Source organism: Xenopus laevis, chromosome 8S, assembly GCF_017654675.1.
Source record: "Xenopus laevis strain J_2021 chromosome 8S, Xenopus_laevis_v10.1, whole genome shotgun sequence".
Lineage (NCBI taxonomy): Eukaryota > Metazoa > Chordata > Amphibia > Anura > Pipidae > Xenopus > Xenopus laevis.
Window position 1 is genome coordinate 17737971 of NC_054386.1, and position 22274 is coordinate 17760244.

Consider the following 22274-nt stretch of genomic DNA (forward strand, 5'->3'; position numbering starts at 1 on the left):
AGTATTTTACAGTAATGATAATATAATGTACAGGTGTGTTGGTGCATATGCTTCAGAAACTTTACTATATTTTATATAAACAAGCTGCTGTGTAGCAATAGGGGCAGCCATTCAAGCTGGAAAGGGAGAAAAGGCACAGGTTACAGAGCAGATATCGGATAAACTCTGTAGTATACAATGGGATTCTTCAGAACTTATCTACTGTGTATTCCATTCTTTAATGGCTGCCCCCATGGCTACACAGCAGCTAATTTATATAAACGATAGTACTGTTTCCGAAGCAAACGCTGAATTTTTACCAGTGCAGGGCAACAGTACATTATATTGTACTTTTTTATTTTTTTCTTGTTACTGTTCCTTTAACTTTGGTATAGTATGACTGTGTGTATTAAGCAATGGCTAACCTAAAATCGAATTGGTGTTTGTAGAAATTACCAGTTGTCAGGCAGGACATGAACATACAATGGTATCTCCAAGATAGTGCTCTTATAATGCATCAAACTATTTGCTAAATGATAATTATACGGTTAAAAGTTTGTTCAACTTTGAGATGACTTTTAGTATGATGTTGAGAGTGATATTCTGAGACAATTTGCAATTTGTCTTCTTTTTTTATTATTGAAGGTTTTTAAATTATTTAGCTTTTTATTCAGCAGCTCTTCAATTTGCATCTTAAGCATTCTGGTAACTAGGGTCCTAATCACCCTAGCAATGCATTGATTTGAATAATAAACTGGAAAGTGAATAGGAGAGGCCTGAATAGAAGGATCAGTAATAAAAAGTAACAATAACTATACATTTGTAGCCTTACAGAGCATTTGTTTTTTTAGAAGGGACTCCAATTTGAAAGCTGCAAAGAGCCAGAAGAAAAAAGGCAAATAACTATAAAACTGTAAAAAAATAAATAATAAAAAACAATTGAAAAGTTGCTTAGAATTGCCCATTCTATATACCTTAAAGTTGAACCACCCCTTTAATGACGGGACTGATGTAAATGACGATCTCTTTACCAGAGCCTTGTAAAATATGTTGGTTGTATTATTGTAAATTATATAAAGGATAATAATGTATTATTGAAAACGGACCCATATATTTATATTTGCCATATATTTTGCCAAATTATATTTACAGTCATTTTAGGAGCAACCATTTAAATAAGAGGTAAAAGATAAAGATACAGCAGCTATGGTGAAGAATTTCTGCATATAAACTATAAAATACAGAATTTTAACTTGCACCTATGAATTCAGGTTATGGTTATATAAGGACCTCTTTTTATAGCCTTTTACATTTATATTTGAAAATGTTGTTTCCCCCCCAACTAGCTTTCATTTTTTTATATAAAGATAATCTAAAAATATTCCACTTTACTAACACTGGAGAGAGAGTTGATTTAATCTCACTTGAAGTTTTGCAGTAAGCCATCCTGAGTATTTCCATAGCAGCGCATTACTTTCGCTTCACAGAAGTTATTGGGTCAGTCTTTCTCTACCGAAAATAGCGTTCATTCTGTAAACACGTTATGTCACTTCTTTCTGTCTACCACAATAAATAAAATAACAAACAATGACCCTTTTTATCCTCTGGGAGAGCTTATCAATAAAAATATCCCTAATAGTGATGATTATTTGCTATAATTATCTAATGGTTTAGTTGGATGGCTTATTAAAATCCTTTGCAAATTATTTTTATGTTTCATTTCATTGCCATTTTAAGGCAACTGATAGCTAACATAGCTATTAAATTGCGCTCAAGCGGTAGTGGGGGTTTAAAAGAGAACTAAATATGCTAGAAATGTTGTACATTATGTTTTGGGCTTCTGTACCAGCCCAAAGAAACCACAGTCCTTTAGCAGTAAAGATCTGTGTCTCCAAAGATGCCCCAGTAGCTCCCCATCTTCTTTTCTGCTGATTTACTGCACATGCTCTGTGATGCTGTCACTGGAGCTTAGGGACCCACTCACAATATACAGTACACATAGAATATAAATGTCACAATATAAGGCTGATTAGTAATTAATACAGATAATTACTGCATGGCAGCATAGAAACCAGTGCAATTAGCATCAGATTTTAATAATCAGCCCTGTAGCATCAGCTTATATTACAGACCAACATTTTCTGCTTGATTATTTGCGACAACCCCTAAGCTTAGCTTCTCAACAGCTGCTCAGAGCCCACTGAGCATGTGAGTGTCACAGACACTTTCCAAGATGGTGACCCCCTGTGACAATTTTGAAGTCCTGGATCATTGCTGCTATTGACAAGCTGGAACTTTAGGCTGGTGCAATAAGTTCAATATATAAAATATGGCATTTTTAGCCATATTCATTTTTAGGGTTTAGTTTTCCTTTAATATTCCTGCTTAAAAGACAACTATGCATTACATTTTCTACAAAAATATTTTACTTATAACAGCCTGTATGTGAACACACTGTTTATGCAAATAAAGCCTTTTCACAATAATTATATTTTCTAGTAGAATGTGCTACTAGATAATGTCAAATGAAAAAACTGACATTTTAAGCACTAAGCTCCACCTTCTGGCTCAAATGAGGCACTGTGTTTACATACAAACCCAGGCACATATACATGCTAGGTACATGCTTGAATGGATAGAGCTTTGTCTTTTACTCCCACACTTCTTTCTGTTAAATTTAGAAACTTATTTAAGGTTTTAGTAAGTGTTAAAGTAAAAACGATCCCTTACACTGCTTTATAAATAAAAAAAAAATTATTTTCAGCATGTTGATACTTATTTTTCTCATGTTGAAAAGCGAGTATATAAGGGTATATTTATACTACCTCTTTAACTGCTAATAAATTGTATAGTAAATGGGTTTATGCTCTTGCTAAAAGGCATCCAACCCATTTTCAAACTTCTGATAACTCAGTATAGCAGCAGAGAGTGATAATTCACCCAGAAATGCACAATGAACATTTAGTGGCCATGATTGTGCCGATACAAGATACTCATGTGAGTGTCCAGGGTCAGACTGGGGGGGCCCTGGACAAGGCGCCCCTTCGGTGCACAAGGAGCTTCGCATCGCCAAGAATATATATATATATTTTTTTTAAAAAAAACGAGCATCGGGAGAGCGGGGTCGGGCCCATGAGGGTTGGGGCCCGCCGGGTATTTTCCCGCTGGCCCGCCGGGCCAGTCCCACACTGTGAGTGTCATTTAGTATAACAATGTGATCTGAAAGTTTTTATTCCATATGCGATTTTTCCGATACAGTTTCCTTAAAATAATTTAGGAGCTCCTGTCTTGTTGCATGAATGGAGACGGTGTGGAATATAAGAAAATGACCACAAATGTTTATAATATCTCAAATCAAGATGAACGCGTTTCTGAACTACTGTAAAATCTGCATTCGTACGTGTATACTATCAGGAAATCCATTCTCCGGAAAGCTACGAATGAAGGGGTGGCTAACTTCCCAAAGCTCCATTTTAATCAAATAATTCAAATGTTTTAAATTTGGTATCCTTGTTCCCTGTAACAAACAGTAGTTTGCACTTGATGGTTGCACTAAGTTGCATGAACCCATATTGGTGGCAAAACAATCTAAATGGGTTTATTTAACATTTAAATGATATTTTTTGCAGACTTAAGGTGGCCATAAACACACAGATCCGATCGTACGAATCGAGGATTCGTACGATTTTCGGATCGTGTGTGGCGTGTGCCGACATCTTTCGCCCAGCAGAGATCGGTCGATCTGTCAGGTTTGATTTTGACCCGACCGATCCCGCTGGAGCTCATGGCACATCGTAATCTGATCGTTCGGCCATACGGCCGAACAATCAGATTACCCCCGATATAGCCATGCCTGTTAATGGCATATCGGGAAAAGATCCGCTCGTTTGGCAACATCGCCAAACGAGCGGATCTTTGCATCTATGGCCACCTTTAAGCTGGCCATACACGGGCCAATAAATGCTGCCGACAGACCGAGTCGGCAGCTTTATTGGCCCATGTGTGGTGCCCTCCGACGGGCTTCCTCGATCTATATGTGGCCGATATGCCAGATGCTTCTCGGGCTGGGTTAAAAATTCCGTCGGATTGCGGACCGCATCTGTTTGTTGATGTCGTCCTGCTATCCGACTGGCCATATTGCTTCATCATGATCCAATCATTGGACCCTAGGGCTCTTGAAGGTGGGCATATCGGGGAGAGATCCGCTCACTTGGTGAAATCGCCAAATGAGTGGATCTCTGTGTATGGCCACCTTAACAGTATGGAAATTATGGAAAGATCTCATATCCAGAAAACACTAGGTCCTGAGCATTCAGCATAATAGATCCCATACCTGTATATTAGTCACTGCAAGGGATATCACTCAGGATTTTCAAGATAATTACATGATGTAGACAAGTGCCCAAAGCTGACCTTGCTGCCTCTTATTCATGGGAACAGAAAAATGCAAGACCGTACATAATAAAGACCCCCAAGCAATGATTCTTTCCGTTTGTTTAAATGTTTTATGTTTTCTGTACGTAAACAGGTCACCAGCTGCAATTCAGCCATCTATAGTAGCAAACTTGAAGTCGGCACTCAAGCAACCATTCTTTTGTTTGTGCTCAGGTAACCAAGTGTGCCTGCCTGCTTCAATTTTATATTGTTATTTACTAGAAATGTCTGACGGTGACAGCACCCATATTTGAACTTATCAGCCTGGAACAGCCTATTACAGCTAAAAATGCTCCAACTTCAGCATATATATATATATATATATATATATATATATATATATATATATATATATATATATATATATATATATATATAAATTCTATTCTGAGGCAATCAATAAAGCAGCTTTTTCTTGTGAAGAGATCTAAATCATAGAAGGCATGCCCTGTGCAAACAAAGCTATAAAATCAGGTTACTAATATGTGCCGTAATTAAGGGAAAAGAGGCTAAACACTACACAGAGGAAGCTATGTATTCTCTCGAAGATGTTATAAGATGACAGATGCTCGTGCTAAAGGGGTAGCGCATCTCTCTCTTATCCTCTGCTCGCTGGCTTTACAGGGGATCAGCATAATAGAACGCTTGCTCCTAGACTCAGCCGTCTGCTACTCGTGTCTTGCTGCCAGCTGGTCTCCGTTTAAATACATTAATATGTTGACTATTTCACAGCATGGGGCTGCACATTATATTGCTGGAGAGCTATGCTGAGCACTGACATTGCAGAGGTAACATTAGCAATGGAAGGCTTTTTTTTACATACTGATTCTGTCATGATTTTTATAATGTTGTTTTTATTTCTAAATGACACCGTTGACACTGCAAATAATTTACTCTACAATATAAAATTAAATTCCTGAACCAGCGAGTGTATTTTTTTTTTTTAGTTGTAATATTGGTGTGTAGGCACCATCTCAGGTCATTTTGCCTGGTCATGTGCTTTCAGAAAGAGCCAACACTTGGATGGAACTGCTTTCTGGCAGGCTGTTGTTTCTTCTATTCAATGTAACTGGATGTGCCACAGTGGGACCTGGATTATACTATTGAGTGGTGTCCTTATATCTACCAGACAGCTGCTATTTGTTTACCTTCCCATTGTTCTGTTGTTAGGCTGCTGGGGGGGAGGGGTGATATCACTCCAACTTGCAGTACAGCAGCAAAGAGTTTTATCAGAGCACAAGTCACATGACTGGGGGCAGCTGGGAAACTGACAATATGTCCAGCACCATGTCAGATTTCTACATTAAATATACAAAAATATGTTTGCGCTTTTGAGAAACAGAGAATTCTGCTGGACCAGCACTATTAACTGATGCATTTTGAAAATATATTTTTTCCCATGACCGTATACCTTTAAATATCAAAGATATGCAACACTGCTACTGCTCATATTATTATATCCTACTGAATACTCCTTTTCTTAGCTTGAGAATGCATGGGTTAAATAGTGCCAATCTAGATCTGTGCTTTTGGTGTTGGTGCAAAATGATTTCACCTTGGGGCCTAATGATCAGCTGGTTGTGTTTAATTTGGAATCCCAAATATAGGTCCCTACCCCATATGTCTGTAGTGAGACCCCTCTTAATATAGCTGTGGTCTACTAACCTCTTAGCTCCACCCTGGGCTTTTAGATTACCTGTACCCACATATTTGGATTTGATTTTGAGCAGGCATATGGGTTGGAATAATCACAGCTTACAGATATCTGCATTATCATAGTAAAGATATTGGAACTTCAGTTCAGCATTCAGAGTAATCCCAGTTTGCCAGCTTTGTTATACCAGTTTATTTTCTTTGCTCATTATCTGAGAATTCTGGGCTAAAATCATTGGTGCAGAGGCGTTTTGGGTACTGAAAGATGTGAAGATACTTATCCAGATAAATAAAACTCTCTCCCTGTGTAGAGTAAGTAACAGGGAATCACTATATAAATAAAAGATGTAATAAAAGTCTTTGGTCATATGTTTTTCTTGACCTTTGGAGTAAATAAAGTAAATCTACAGCCCTTGCTTATAAAGTTGGTATTTACCATTGAGATTTTCCATCACAATTCACATTTAATACATCTTGTCTGGCAGTTTTTATTGTATTCTTATCACTTCTCCTATGGCAAAGGTATTAGCCAGAGGTTACTTGTGGCTGTTTATTTTATTGTTCAACTTCACATACGGTTCAGAGCATTTAAGCGGATTAGAGACCTGTAAGAACAGAAGCTGTGACACGGCATCATTTCAGCAGTTGAATTACTATAACTGCGGTAAATTTATCATTATCTAGAGATAAAGACCATTTCCTAGATGTGTAACTGTTTTGTGTAAGACATATGTCACAAGCAACTTGTGATCCTTAAGATGATCCTAAGGGGTTTGTCTGTACTTATGGGTTGTTTATTCTTTTTCTGGATGAGGTGCATCCATTGTTATTGCTTGCATTCGCAAAACAGTGTGGAAATGCCGGAGTATGTTACCTGTGTAGGTACCTTTAAACATCAATCCAGTATGCCAGAAAAAAAAAAAAAAAAAACCCTGGTCGCCAGATACTGGACTTGTAAAATACTGGCAAAGGGACTTTATTTCTAAGCAAGTTATAAAGTCACTTTATTTCCATGCAATGGACCTGCAGTGTGTTGACTGCTAACACACGTGATTATATCAATACACCACTATCCATCACAGATCATTTCCCGTTTGGAATGTCTGCCACAATTATCCATCGAAATCCAGTGGGCAATAGTGATGGACCAATTTGTCCTGTTTCTTGTTGGCCGAAACATTTGTGAAACGCTTTGAAGTCAATGGGAGTCAAAATTATTTTATATCTATATATCAATTTTGATGGCCGCGACAATCTTTATTTGCGTGCCTATTTATGCGCGCGACTATTCTCCCGCTCACAAATGTTTTCGATGCATCGTATTTTTTGCTGCCAACGAAACACGGAAATTCGACGTGAGTTCGCGCCTGGCTAATTTTTCCGCCCATCACTTCTGGGCATCTCCAATTCTTAGAAAAGATGTGGCTTACTGCAAAATGCTATGTTTGACAAAGTAGTCCTAAATATCCAGGAAAACATAGTATTTATTAGGTCATAGCGTGTTATCTGCAGATATTTACACATATGTATTAATTTTTGGATACTTTTTAATAAGAAAGGAAATACATTTGCTTGCACATTTTTATATGCATAAATGCTAAGTTATTGCATGTTTATTAAAATACAGTTTTTAGCTTTTATTGTCGGGGTTGAAAAGTGAAAGCATTCGCAGCAGCTTGGGACATGTTGGGACTTCTTTGTGCATCCAGTGGAAAAGGCCATGTTATGCTTTTTGGGATGGACTCTTATTTGAGCAGCATATGTTTATTTGGTCCTGCAGTTTTTCACATCACATTCCAATATGCCAACTAGTGGTTAGTAGTTAGATGCAGGTCCGGACTGGAATTCACAACAGGCCCCGTCATTCCGAGTACACAGACCCAAGCAGCCCCCACCAGCCCAATCAATAGTGACTGTCTATGGCCTTACAGCAGCCCCTCAGATTGCCAGTCCGGACCTACTCAGACGTGACTCTAAAATGTCTTTCCTAGGGTATGCAACATGGAAATAGTTTCCTTGCAACCTATTGCAGAGTTGAGGATGGATTGAGGGAACAGAAGGGGGAGAGGGGTTAGGTATGGACAAAGGAAGGTAGATGGAGAATGAGTTAGAAGGAGAGAGGAGGCCTGAGAACTGATGGATGAGTGGAAGGAGCAGAGAGTAGATTATTTGATGTCTATAGTGGGTATAATAATGTGGATAGCGGAGTCCATGCTCAATTTTGGGCAGCTATTTGCACATCTCCCAGAATATAAACCCTGTAACTGCACGTCATATTTAAGGCACATGGGATATTCTAATCATCTCGTCCTTTGCTAATAACTATACATGAAGTCTTCTTATCTAAATCAACTTCATAGTAACGTGAAACATAGAATGTGTTGATTATTGACCAGGCTGCTAACATAAAGTGAGCAGTGTGTAATTATGCCATGGAAGGCTGTCTCCTCATATTTACCTCACGCAGAACCTCTTTTGTGTCTTTTTTCTTTTGCAGCACTCTACCTCTGGGGAGTTAAGAACTTTAAGAAAAGGCTTATCTCCATACCACTCTGAATCCCAGCTGTCATCCCTGCCTCAATACCAAGAGCCTCTGCAGAACGTAAGGAAACTCTTCTTTCCCCACTCATTCGGCCAGGGCTTTAACTGAATTCCAAAGATCTGCGTGGATGGAGGAGAGACAAGCCTCCCTTCTTTACTGAAGCGTATTAAGAAAAATGAATATTTATAAGGCCAAACAATAGGCAGGAGTATTGTTGTCCCTAAACAATGCACCTCTTGAATATTTATGGGACACAAACCCTGAGGTTCCCATAAATTACCCCTGAAACCTGTTAAAGTTCTCATGTGTACAGATTAATCTAGTTCTTATAATATTCAGATGAGAAAAAGTGGATAATATTCAGACAAAAAAGTGGATGTTGTCTGTATTACAATGCATTACTGTTTGTCTATGGTAAGCACAGTTCCTTGGCACCCTTCATTTCCTTTTACAGGGGTCGTTCTCCTTTAAAATTAGCTTTAATTATGTTATAGAAGTCTTATTAACCTTTCAATTGGCCTTCATTTTTTATAGTTTCATTGTTTTTCAATTATTTCCTTATTCTTCTGACTATTTTAAGCTTTGGAGTGGGGGGGATCACTGGACACGTTTCAGTTCTTCAAAAATCGTGAAACGGCGGAAAACTTTCCAAATGCATTGACACAGGGTCGGACAGGACATGGGCGGGCCCACCGGGTTACTATACTCCGGCCACCCCACACGCATGTGCAAACGTCTTGGCGCACGCCAGCGCACATGCACGAACATCTGGGTGCACACTGGTGTGTGCGCAAACGCCGGTGCGTATGTGCTAAAGCTGATGTGCATGCGCTAAAGCCGACGCGAGATCCATTTTTATTTGGAGGCCCGAAGATCAGGGGAGGGGGGCTGGGCTTTTTCCCGGCGTTCCACTGGCCCAGTCCAACACATGTTTTTGATGTGCGTCAACTTTTTTTTACCCATAAGATGCACCGAATCCAAGATTCGGTTCGGGATTTGGCCAGGAGTCGGCCTTTTTCAACAGGATTCGGAATCGGCGAATCCTTCTGCCCAGCTGAACCGAATCCTAATTTGCAAATGCAAATTAGGGGTAGGGAGGGAAATTGCATGTCTTTTTGTCACAAAACAAGGAAGTAAAAAATATTTCCCCTTCCCACCCCTAATTTGCATATGCAAATTAGGATACGGTTCGGTATTCGCCCGAAACTTTTGTGAAGGATTCGGGGGGGTTCGGCCGAACCCAAAATAGTGGATTCAGTGCATCCCTAGTCTTTGCATCAAAACCTAATGAAAAATTTTGCACATCACTACCCAAAAACGATTGCTCTGTTAGGCTACAATTTTATTGTAATAATTTTTTTTTAATTAATTTTCTAGTCTCACATTCAAACCGCTGCCTGGTTACTAGGATTATTTGCATAATTTAACAAATTCCAAACTGGAGAACAGCTAAACAAAAAGCTAAATAATCCAAAACCGCAAAGAATAATAAAAAATGCAGACCCAAGTTATCTCAGAATATTACTCTCAACATCATAGTAGGTTAATTCAAAGGGGAAGAATTCCTTTAAGGATTTCCTCTTCAGTTCAAAGGGTGTGGTTTATTAGGGAACGCGTATCACGTATTTTAGTCAGATGGATAGGGAGGAAACAGAACAGAAGTATCGGAGAAGTCTCCTTTGGCATTGTGCTTCGTTTTCTCTGTGCTCTAAAGAATCATAAGTAAAACAGAGTGTTCTCTTAGAGGCTTTGAGCATATTCACAAGTATTACTTACAGCAACGTCCTATAGTTTACATGTCTTTTTATACAAATCACATTACAACCTGCTGGCTAGGAAGGAATACGGTTTATGGAAATACCTATTATTGCCTTGGGAACATTTTTTTGGAGTTTACTCACAAAACAAAAATAAATATTTATTTTCTTATTTTTCTAGCATTATTGTTGCTATTGAGACTCTGTTGCACCAGGGGCTATAACGTCTTGTAAAATGTTTTTTGTCTGCAGAAAAAAAGCCCTGTATAAAAGTAGGTATGGGATCTGTTATCCGGAAACCCGTTATCCATAAAGTTCTGAATTATGGAAAGGCCGTCTCCCATAGACTCCATTATAATCAAATAATCCAAATCTTTAAAAATGATTTCCTTTTTTCTCTGTAATAATAAAACAATACCTTGTACTTTACCCAAACGAAGATATAATTAATCCTTATTGGAAGCAAAACCAGCCTATTGGGTTTATTTAATGTTTATATGATTTTCTAGTAGTTTTAAGGTGTGAAGATCTAAATTACGGAAAGACCTGTTATCCAGAAAGATCCAGGTCCCAAGCATCCTGGATAATAGGTCCCATACCTGTATAAAAAAAAAGCTTAGTCTCAATTAGCATATTTAAAGGTGTTTAATTTTCTTTATGCCATATTCATGGCAAAAATTAGACATTTACCAGACTTTTTCTTCTTCTAGGGTGAAATTTGGTGTAAAATACTGTGTAAAACACAGCCAGATTTTAGGGGCTTTTTTTTCTTCTATGTTGTTAAAGGAAAACTATAACCACCGAACAATTTAGGTCTCTATAAAAATATATTGCATAAAACAGCTCATGCTTCATGTAAATAAACCATTTTCGTAAATATACTTTTTTAGTATTATGTGCCATTGGGTAATCATAAATAGAAAATTGGCATTTTAAAAAATAAGGGCCGCCCCCTGGAATCGTAGAATTCACGGTGCACACAAACAAACCATACATGTTAGGTCACATGAGCCAATTAAAAGACAGAGTTCTTTCCTTTGCTTCCTCACTTCTTCCTGTTACAGTTAGAGCTGAAGTATTTCTGGTCAGGTGATCTCTCAGACAGCACACAGACCATCACAAAAATGGTGGTTCCAGGCAAGAAGAGATGTAAAAGGGCAATATTTACTTAAATATATATTACAGTTTGGTAAGATTCTTTAATATGCCAATCGCATATGTCCCAACATTTTGGAAATAAAAAGAGGGACAAAAAGTTGCCGCACGTATTGCTGATAATTTTTTTTACCACACCCATTTTTGTGGCCACACCCCCTAATTACCATGTTCATTTTACAAAATTTGGCAGGTTATGAAAGTTTGAACATATTTCTGTTTTTTTTTCTGTTATTACAGTTTTGCTTATGAAGGTGAATTGCCCTTTAAGCTGTGATTCTAACTTTTCCCAAGGGACCTCTTCTCTTATATTGTTACAATTACTTATTTGTTTATCTTGAAATTGATACAAAAGTATCTTATCTGATTCTGTGGCTGTTCTGAGCTCTCTGCTAAAAGCCAATTAAAGTAGAAACTTTGTTTCTTTTTCTGGCTGTTCAGTGCAGAGAAAAATGGGACTTTCCAGTACAAATAAGGGACTGCAGGTTGAGCTGTCAAAAGAGGGACTGTCCCTCTAAAAACAGGAGAGTTGGGAGGTATGCTCTCAATATGATAAAAACTTTGCTTATAAATTAATTTTGGGGGTAAAGTTTTCCTTTAAGCACCTCTAGTGCATTTTTTGCATATACCCTGGCATCAATGGATTGTTCCATCTGGGGAAATCCCAGGCCAGGTGCAAATTCGCCACCGCTACGCTAATTCACTAATATGCAAAGTTGCGCCCTGGGCGCTGAATGCTGGCGACTTTTCGCTAGCGTTACTTCAGCAGTGCGAGCATTTCATAGCGAAGATGTACTAGCGTTCGTTTGTGTCTAGCGAAAATTTGCTAGTGATCTTGCGCTTAGGTCAATTTGCATTTGGTGGGTAATTTAAAATTGTATGGACGTCTTTATTATAAATGTTGGTGCAACTGCTTCAAGTTACCACTTTTTATTACAAATGTCCAGGGAACCTTAATAAAGACGAGAGTTAATATAATGCCCTACACATGAGCCCACTGTAAAATGAATGTTCCATATTTTATGAAATGTCTGGAGAAAGCCGGTTACCCAAAAAAAGTTTATTAGGACTTTTACAGGCAATCCTGATTAAAAATGGAAAAGTCGCCAGCGTTTTTTGAACTTGAATGCATTTTTCGGCACACAGGATATTATATGAATGACAAAAGATGAGGAAGATCTAGTTTCTTTTTAGCACTTTGCCTGGTCTGAGGTGACGTTCAGTAAAATCCGCACAATTTGGAGAAACGACCATTCGTCAGAGCAAAAAGTCGCCTGACGATAGAGTGTGTTAGCCACTTCGACCTTTAGTAAATCTGCCCCTAAGCTGTGATGCATACAAATTTTGAGTTCAGCGCTCACAACAAATTGTAGTGTACACAAAGTTTAAAAACACAGAATGTTGCATTTATTCTGACCTGAGCACACAAATTTAAAATGTGCAAATCAGATTTCTTTTGTGCACAAGGCAAAAAAGGAATTGGGGAACTTTGTTGAGAGTCAGCAGCAAAGGAATAGGGCAGCACTGGTTCACTGGGACACCGGGAGAAATCCTGGTGGTCCCAACTGCTCTGGGTCCATGCGGAAGGTATATGTAAGGTAAGCAGGGGTTTGTCATTGGAATGGGAGGCATCAGCAGAAGGTGAGGGAGTAGGGTTGGTGGGCAACGCTGCAGTTTAGGGTACTGTGTGCCGAGCATCGAGCTTCCATTTTCCTTTCTTCCCTCAAGTGTTCAGGGAGGGCTCGTACCTAATACAGAAAAGGTCTGTACTGTAGACATGCTCAGCCAAGCCTGACAGGGGAATGCATGGAACAGCAGAAAAATCATGGTGGCACATGGTTCAGCAAACACTAACCTGGGCATTTGTTTTGAAAATAGGAGCTTTGAAACAAAGTGGAGGCAAAATATACAGAACTGCACCGTGTGCCAAAATCCTTAAACATTTAAGTGATGTTTTGCCATGCAGACCTCTAATTTATGCACTTAAGAGGTTTGACACTAATATGGGCTGGCCTCTAGGCTTTTCATTCTTCTATAACCTGCCCCAGCAGCACAACAAAGAATTAATTAGTTGCAAATGAAATGAATTTAGAAGCGTCTGGAATGTGGTAAAGAAATGACATTCCTCTAATGCTTAGAATTAATGGGAATGGCATTTCTGCTATTAACCCTCGCAGTGCTGCTGTGCAAATGACCTTGTGCTGTTGGTATATGGCTACAGCCCTAGTTTGCAAGAAATGATTTTGGATTTGACTCTCTAGCAAAATTCCTACCCTTTGTATTTGAATAGAAGGTTCAACTGTTTCAATATTTGCTCAAGGCTTTCCTTTCTGTGTCTTTTAAAACTCAGCCGCACAGGCTTGTCTGCACAGGGTGCCGCATTCTGCACTTGGGTCTATGCCGCTTTCTGACATGGAAAAAGTCTATTTCTGGGGAACAATCTGAACTGACAAAAAGTATCGTAAGGTGAACAAACCCTTTAAAGCTCCAATTACTTTCCATTTTCTATGTTCTAATATTGAAGTGTAAAGTGTAATTTTTCACTTTCTAAAGCAGCTCTGTGAGGGGGTCAACGACCCTGTAAACTGTTCTAAATTGATACATTTAATTCAGGGGCGCTCCACTAATGAGGCGAGTTGAGGCACAAAGGCAAACCTGCCACTCCTGGTAACTAACAGCCGAATTTCCACTTTTCAACCCGGAAATTAGGCTCTTCTAGTGCATAGAACGCAATTGCGCTTGCAGTTTTCCATTAGTTTCAGGGGTAGTGCAGTTTATGCGTATTTACGCCTTTTTTAAAAACGCAGTGTAAAAATGCCACGTCTGGCCTTGCCCTTAGGTTTTGTTTTTTTCTTTAAAGGGATTCTGTCATGATTTTTATTTCTAAATTACACTGTTTACACTGCAAATAATTCACTCTACAATATAAAATTTAATACCTGAACCAGTAAGTGTATTTTTTTTTAGTTGTAATATTGATGTGTAGGCAGCCATCTCAGGTCATCTCTAGTGATGGGTGAATAAATTTGGCAGGCGCTTATTTGGGGCAAATTTCCGTGCTTCGGCATCAAAAAATTTTGGACACGCGTTGGTAAAGTCTCTTGCGCCAAAACCGTTGCGCGTCAACATTATTCAGATACCCATTGACTTTAACACTGGAGTCAAAATTGACGCGATCGGCAGAATTGACGTGAGTGTCAAAATTTACACGGGCAGCAAAATTTGTGTTTTGCGAATTTCGTGGGAAATTAACACATTTTTCAGCGAAGCAGGACAAATTCGGCCATTATTAGTCATTTTGCCTGGTCATGTGCTTTCAGAAAGAGCCAGCACTTTAGGATAGAACTGCTTTCTGGCAGGCTGTTGTTTCTCCTACTCAATGTAACTGAATGTGTCTCAGTGGGACCTGGATTTTATTATTGAGTGTTGTTCTTAGATCTACCAGGCAGCTGTTATCTTGTGTTAGGGAGCTGCTATCTCATTTCCTTCCCATTGTTCTGTTGTTTGGCTGCTGGTGGGGAAAAGGGAGGGGGTGATATCACTCCAACTTGCAGTACAGCAGTAAAGAGTGACTGAAGTTTATCAGAGCACAAGTCACATGACTGGGGGCAGCTGGGAAACTGACAATATGTCAGATTTCAAAATTAAATATAAAAAAATCTGTTTGCTCTTTTGAGAAATGGATTTCAGTGCAGAATTCTGCTGGAGCAGCACTATTAACTGATGCGTTTTGAAAAAAACCTTTTTCCCATGACAGTATCTCTTTAAGCACTGCCCTCTACTGTTTCTGGTGTGTAAATCATTCATGCATAAGGGTCTTTGGAATGAGAGTGGTGTGCAAATGGGTAAGGGCTTTCTTTACCTGCAGGGCCTTCTGTGCTTAGTGTCTGCACCTGGCACAACCTAATGCTTAGTCAAGAATAGTAAACTTAAGCCACAATTCTGCAACAGATATAAAAACTAGATGCAACTAGATGCGAGCATTTAGTTATATTAATAATGTAAGCTGCTGCAGCACGTGGGGACTTTCTTACACAGAGTAGTTTGAAAGTGGTTATTAAAGTGCAGAAGACTAAATAGAGGGAGGCCCTGTAAACTTGGGCCAGGAAAATAGAAGCCAGCCATATTATTCACATAAGCCTGCAGGGATACATATTGTAAAATCCAATAACCTGTGAAACAGCGCTTCGCAAGGAAGCCCAGGAAAAGACAACAAGAAAAAGTGATAGAAATATAGCGTAGTATATTTTATATATGTAAAACAAATATAAACATATACTACACTATATTTGTATCACTTTTTCTTGTTGTCTTTTCCTGGGCTTCCTTGCCAAGCTCTGTTTCGCAGATTATTGGATTTTAGGATTTACACCGGTTGAAGAATGGAATACAAACGGCTACAAGAACAAACTTCTGGAAACCTTATATTTTTCTTTTTTAGGGATACATATTGCACAGCTGACATCTTGACGTCACTTCCCAAACGAATGTAGACATAGAGGCCGAGATGAAATCATGCCATAAGCAGGCTGGTCACTGAACAAACATGCCCTTGGCGTAGCCATTTAGCTTTAGATTCCAGAGTGTCACTCAGATTTTTTTCATCCACCAGCAGATGAAAACACATCTTTGTCAGAGCCAGGCAGGTCTGTGGCTCCTAATACCTCCCAGTGGGAGAGTAATGAAAGAGGCCTCTATCCCCAAAGAACAGTCACGGAGCCTGATTTTCACTTTCCTAAATAAATTCAAAAGAATTTAGTTACTCTGTTTCCCTGAGATTTATGTCTAAAATAAGAGACGCTAATATCACAAACTAGCCCTGCTCTTATTGTCGTGTTTTAGGAAATTTCATGTAAAAATGTTTAGTTGTTTATTTTAGTGAAAAAGGAACATTAATGGAGACCAGCAGAGCCTAGAAAAAGTGCAATAACTGCTAGGAATACTGCTCAAATATTGCTCGTCACAAAGTTTAGAGACTCTCCAAAAACTCCAGACGGCTCCATAATGCAGCAGTGCTATTTGTCTTGGTCTCCTATCTAAACAGATCATTAACTTAAAAGTATTTAATAATAGTAACTACTGTAAGGGCATAAGCCCTTGGTGGTGGCAAAACCATCTTATTGGTGGGAGTGGGGGGCAATTAATGTTTAAAAGTTAATCCACAGGCCCCCTGCAAAACCTCAGGTCCCAAAGCATTCCAGGTAATAGATGCCACACCTGTAATGTATCACTAAATATGACATATTTATAATAATAAGAAATGTAATGTATATTTTGTAAAGTGTCTCCCATATCATGCAGCAGGCAGACAGAGCGATAGTATTCCCCTGCTCTGTAAATACTTGCTAGTGTTGGCTGAGCTTAGCTGTCCGAATGTGATGTTAAAAACTCTTCTCACTCCATATATCTCATTCCTGACAGGGCTCCGCTCGTGTTGCACCTGAGGTTTCATCCACTGCTCCTGCTGGCTACATTCCTGTGGTGCAGAAACCCGAAGCAGTTGTCCATGCAATGAAGGTACAACATGGCCTCTGGTGGCCTCATGACAGGTTTTACTTCACTCACTCACATGCGTTTCTGCCTTCTCTGTCATATTTCGATCACCCCTAGTTATTGGATATTAATATTATCATTAACATCTATTTCTAAACACCAACATATTTTGCTGCACTGTACAATAGGGTGTATATAAAACATACAAATTACATACAAAAACTGTTGGATATACAGCCCTGCTCCATGTAGCTTACAATAAAAATTGGGTTCATTGCAATATGGGGAGGGTGTCAGTTGTTTTTCCACAGTTATTGGGGATTTTCCTTCATTGTCCTCCATTAACCACAGTGCTCTTATATTCTTATATGGTCATGGAACTACTTGGAGGCTTCTAACAGACACACAAACAGATAGATAAATAGATTGACAGATAGATGATTGACAGATAGATGATTGACAGATAGATGATTGACAGATGATTGACAGATGACGGACAGGTAGATGACGGACAGGTAGATGACGGACAGGTAGATGACGGACAGATGATAGATATACACACACACAAATACATAATGCAGTATTTTCTGGAATAATTATACAATTTTTTTTTTATCCAGGTTCTTGAGGTGCATGAAAACTTGGACAGGCAGATACCAGACACCTATGAGGAAGACCTCAGTGAAAAGGAGAAGGCTATTGTCCGAGAAATGTGCAACGTAATAATTTTATTTCAGGGTTTGATCAAATGTACCCATTTGTGCTACTCACAGAGAAATTATGCCCCGAACAATGTACATCTCTATAAAAAATATGTTGCAAAATATGTTAGACATCCAGTCACTCCAGCCTTTATACATTACATTTTTGGCTAACCAACTATATTAGAATTTTTTATTTTATTTTGCACAGCCTATATGTTTACCCGGTTTTTATTTTTACACTGAACTATTCCTTTAAACTATATTGTAATTGATAATGCTATATCATTTTTAGTGCCCCTCCATATATTGTGATTAGAATCAAAGATGGTGTAGAAAAAGGTGAGCTATACCTAATACTACAGCTGTAGACATCTACATATGCCAGCTCTTGTACACAGGAGTCTGCCACTGAGAAATACAAAGGGCTCAGTTATTTCAACATAGCTTTGTGTTTTTGTTGCTGTATCTGCCACATTGTTCTCTTTCTTATAAATAAAACTGCTGTTTATCATAGCAAAGAAAATGAAGTTTGACCAAGGTCACCTCTCACCATGGAAAAGTCCAAAGGGAGGTTGGCCATTTGGAAACTTCTTTTTGTTTCTCAGCTTGGCGATTGCATGCCCTGACCTTACAGCTTCCTATTTGAGACGATCCGAGATTCCCCTCAGGGGGGTAAAATAATAGTTGGTGTAAATAAAATAAAAATTCTTTATATAGGCGCTTAATAGAAACTTGAATAGCTGTGAAACTTAAAAAAAATTATATAATTTATATAAATTCTTATAAAAGCACCCTGAGAACATTTGCATTTAGCTTTTTTAATGTTAACTTATCCTTTAAAGAACTTGCTATTTAAACTTGGGCACATAAAAAGCTGAATGACTTGTCCCAGACGGTATTCAGCTGCTTCTTGTATTCCGCTCTGTAGCTATTTTCAGGTATCAATGTGGATCCCAGTATCCTTAAGCAGCCACACAATTTTGTGCTATTCTGTGTATGGCAGTTGCTCTGCCCTATACTTTCTGTCAGCAGATTTTTGCTGGATAGACAGTGATAACCAAGTGGTGCCAAAGCCTTGTGTTTGGAAAGTCTTAGAGCTGCTGCAAATGTAACACGAGATGCCAAGAGGAACTCAATCTCCTGCTTCACTTTCCTACCACTTCATACACTTCTCATGTTATCTGGCTTCACGGGGCTTAAAGGAACAGTTCAGTGTAAAAATAAAAACTGTTTAAATAGGCTGTGCAGAATAAATAATGTTTCTAATATAATTATTTAGCCAAAAATGTAATGTATAAAGGCTGGAGTGACTGGATGTGTAACATAATAGCCAGAACACTACTTCCTGCTTTTCAGCTCTCTAACTCTGAGTTAGTCAGCGACTTGAAGGGGGTCCACATGGGTCATAACTGTTTAGTGAGTTTGCAATTGATCCTCAGCATTCAGCTCAGATTCAAAAGCAAACATTTATAACCCATGTGCCCACCCTCCTCAAGTCTCTGATTGGTTACTGCCTGGTAACCAATCAGTGGAAACCAAGAGAGCTGAAAAGCAGGAAGTAATGTTCTGTTATGTTATGTTAGACATCCAGTCACTCCAGCCTTTATACATTACATTTTTGGCTAAATAATTATATCAGAAACATTATTTATTTTGCACAGCCTATCTATTTACCCAGTTTTTATTTTTACACTGAACAATTCCTTTAATACAGGGCACTCTTTCATTAGATTACTTGACACAATCCCTTAGGGTGGTGACACACGCTAAGATTCGGGGAGATTAGTCGCCCAGTGACAATCGCCTCTTCTTCGGGCGACTAATCTCCCCTAAATGCCTTCCCAGCGGCTGGAATGTAAATCGCTGGAGGGTTGGTACTCGGAACGCTTTGTTTTCCGAAGTTGCCCGGTTTCCTTGTGAGGCGACTTCGAAAAACGAAAGTTCCGAGTCGCATCCCGCCGGTGATTTACATTCTAGCTGGTGGAAAGGCTGAAGAAAAGGCGATTTGTCGCTGGGCGACTAATCTCCCCGAATCTTAGCGTGTCACCACTCATACTGCTACAAAAACATTTGCTTTTTGTTCTTTTGTCTAATTCACTGACAACCTGTGGGCAATAACTACATCCAGTAAAATACCTCCTTTAACTAATAGAAAAATTAGGCACCACAATGTCTTGTGGGATCTGTACTGATACGTATATATTCTGCCGCAGGTGGTCTGGCGAAAGTTGGGGGACGCAGCTAATTCGAAACCATCCATCCGACAACACCTTTCAGGCAACCAGTTCAAAGGACCCTTGTAAGAACCAAGAATGGAGGCTCTGAGGAAAAAAAGCATCTCAAGACAACACGGGGCACATTTTCACTAATAAATGTGGATATTGTAAATATGGCTGATTATATTACCAGGGGGTCTGCTCTAATTGGCTGTAAATATATTTGACCTCCTGAACAGAATACATATTTTGTATTGTAGATCACTTGCTGTACAGAATGTAGATAAACTCAAATACGGTAGAAAGGAAACACTAACCTGTGAATTAGCTGTAAACGTGGTTTCATTTGATAAATTGTTCACTGATCATCACTTGTGTTTCTCCGTTTACACACTGCTGTTAAATAGATGACAATGGTTGTGTGCTTAGGGTTAAGCTGGCCATACACAGACCGAGTCGGCAGCTTATTGGCCCATGTGTGGGGCCGTCCGATGGGCTTCCCCGATCGATATCTGCCCGAAAGTCGGCCAGATGACAATTGGACAGAGTTTAAAAATTGTCAGATCGCGGCCGCGTCTGTTCGTTGATGCAGTTCTGTCAACCGCCAGTCAGTTTTGGCTGCATTATGATCCAATCATTGGGCCCTAGGGCCCACGATCAGATCAGCCAGATATCGCCTACCTCAATGTGGGCAAATCGGGCAGAGATCCACTTGTTTGGCAAATTGACAAATGAGCAGATCTCTACGTGTATGGCCATTGTTAGGTACAGCCAACAGACAGATACTTACCACCAGCTGTCTCATAGACTTCACCAGGCCTGGGGTATAATCAAGAACTATCCCATAGCGAGAGTTCTTCTAAGCAGTCACAGTCACTAGTATAATGTGAATCCTTAGTATATGTATTGCTAGGGGTTGTTTTATGTAGGGTGATTGGGTAACAACAGGACTAATTTCTTCTAGAACCAGAGACAGCCGGGGTGTTTGCCATCACCCAACACCAACTGCTATGAAGGAAACATGAATTCCTGGTTTCGATCATCTAAAGCAGTTTGATAGGTATGGAAATATTTTACAGTGTAGGTTTTCCTTAAAATTGTGACATTTGCAACAGAGTTGGGTCACCTTTATGAGCTCTTAAAGGACAAGGAAAGTCTAAAATAGAATAAGGTTAGAAATGCTGTATTTTGTATACTAAATATAAACATGAACTTACTGCACCACAAGCCTAATCAAACAAATCATTTATGCTTTCAAAGTTGGCTACAGGGGGTCACCATCTTGTTACTTTGTTAAACATCTTTGCAAGACTAAGACTAAGTGCACATGCTCAGTGTGGTCTGGGCTGCTTAGGGATCGTCATAAACAAAGCTGCTTGAGTTCTGCATGGCTGGGAAGTAAGGCGGGGCTCTCCCTGCTGTTCATAAGTATGATTGTTTCCCTGCTCAGCAGTTAGGGACCATCTGACAATTCCTATCCACAGCAGTAAATGAAGGGAGAATTTCAATGCATACAGTCGGGTTTCTTATAAAAACGGTACACATTTTTTAATTAAAGTATATTGGAGATAAGTTTCTTTTTCATTAAAGAAAGTAAAAATGGGATTTTATTTTTTTGCCTTTCCTTGTCCTTTAAAGTAACATCATCTTGAGCGATAAAGGGAGCTTCAGGAGAAAGCAAGGTTGGGTCTTGGCAGAAGGAGCAAAGCAAAGTGTCTTGCTTATTAAAAACCCACTTTAGTTCAGATGCTGCAAGTTCTTTAGCGCTATGGAGACCTTTGCTGGGATGATATTTGTAATATATGATTTTAGCTACAAGTTTCCTTAAACTGGAATGTATTCATGTATTGATGCACTGGGCAAGCTGGCGGAGCGAGTGTCGGAGAATGTGTCCCATTCACTTTTAACACACACAGGAATTTGCACACGATCCCTTTGAATCTCATATTTGAGATGTTGAATTCACTGACAGGCATCACTAGCAGGTAGTTCAATATCAAAGATTTCCCCAGTGAAAAGCACCTGCACTACAAAGCTTAAGTACAGTTTTGGGTTTTCCAGGAGAATAATCCCATTGTTTCCAGTGGAATTTATTTTGTTGCCAACGGTGTCCCAGATAATGTTTTTGATATATGATCACATGAGCCGGAAACAAAGCAGAATATGAACGGGGAGACATGGGCATGTTCGCTGTAAACACTAGCCAGTCATTAGTATTGCGACCATGAAATAACTGCTTCATTGTTAACTCCCGGGCCTCTCGCATTAACATTACTACTCTTGTACTGTAGAGATGCTCACCAGTTACGATATATAAAACGGAGCTGATTTTGAACACTAA

At 39.1% G+C, this 22274-nt stretch overlaps 1 protein-coding gene across 2 annotated transcripts in view; it reads left to right on the top strand.

Moving 5' to 3' along the window:
* The window catches only part of ccdc85c.S (coiled-coil domain containing 85C S homeolog), a 94264-nt gene extending 73965 nt beyond the window's left edge, over positions 1-20299 (top strand). Inside the window, 4 exon segments of one of the 2 annotated variants that reach the window (NM_001095971.1) lie at positions 8564-8668; positions 16942-17037; positions 17634-17732; positions 19931-20105. In NM_001095971.1, coding sequence (NP_001089440.1) covers positions 8564-8668; positions 16942-17037; positions 17634-17732; positions 19931-20020 — 390 coding nt within the window. In that variant the 3' untranslated portion in view covers positions 20021-20105. 2 annotated transcript variants of the gene reach the window in all.
* Positions 20300-22274: the final 1975 nt, after the last annotated feature.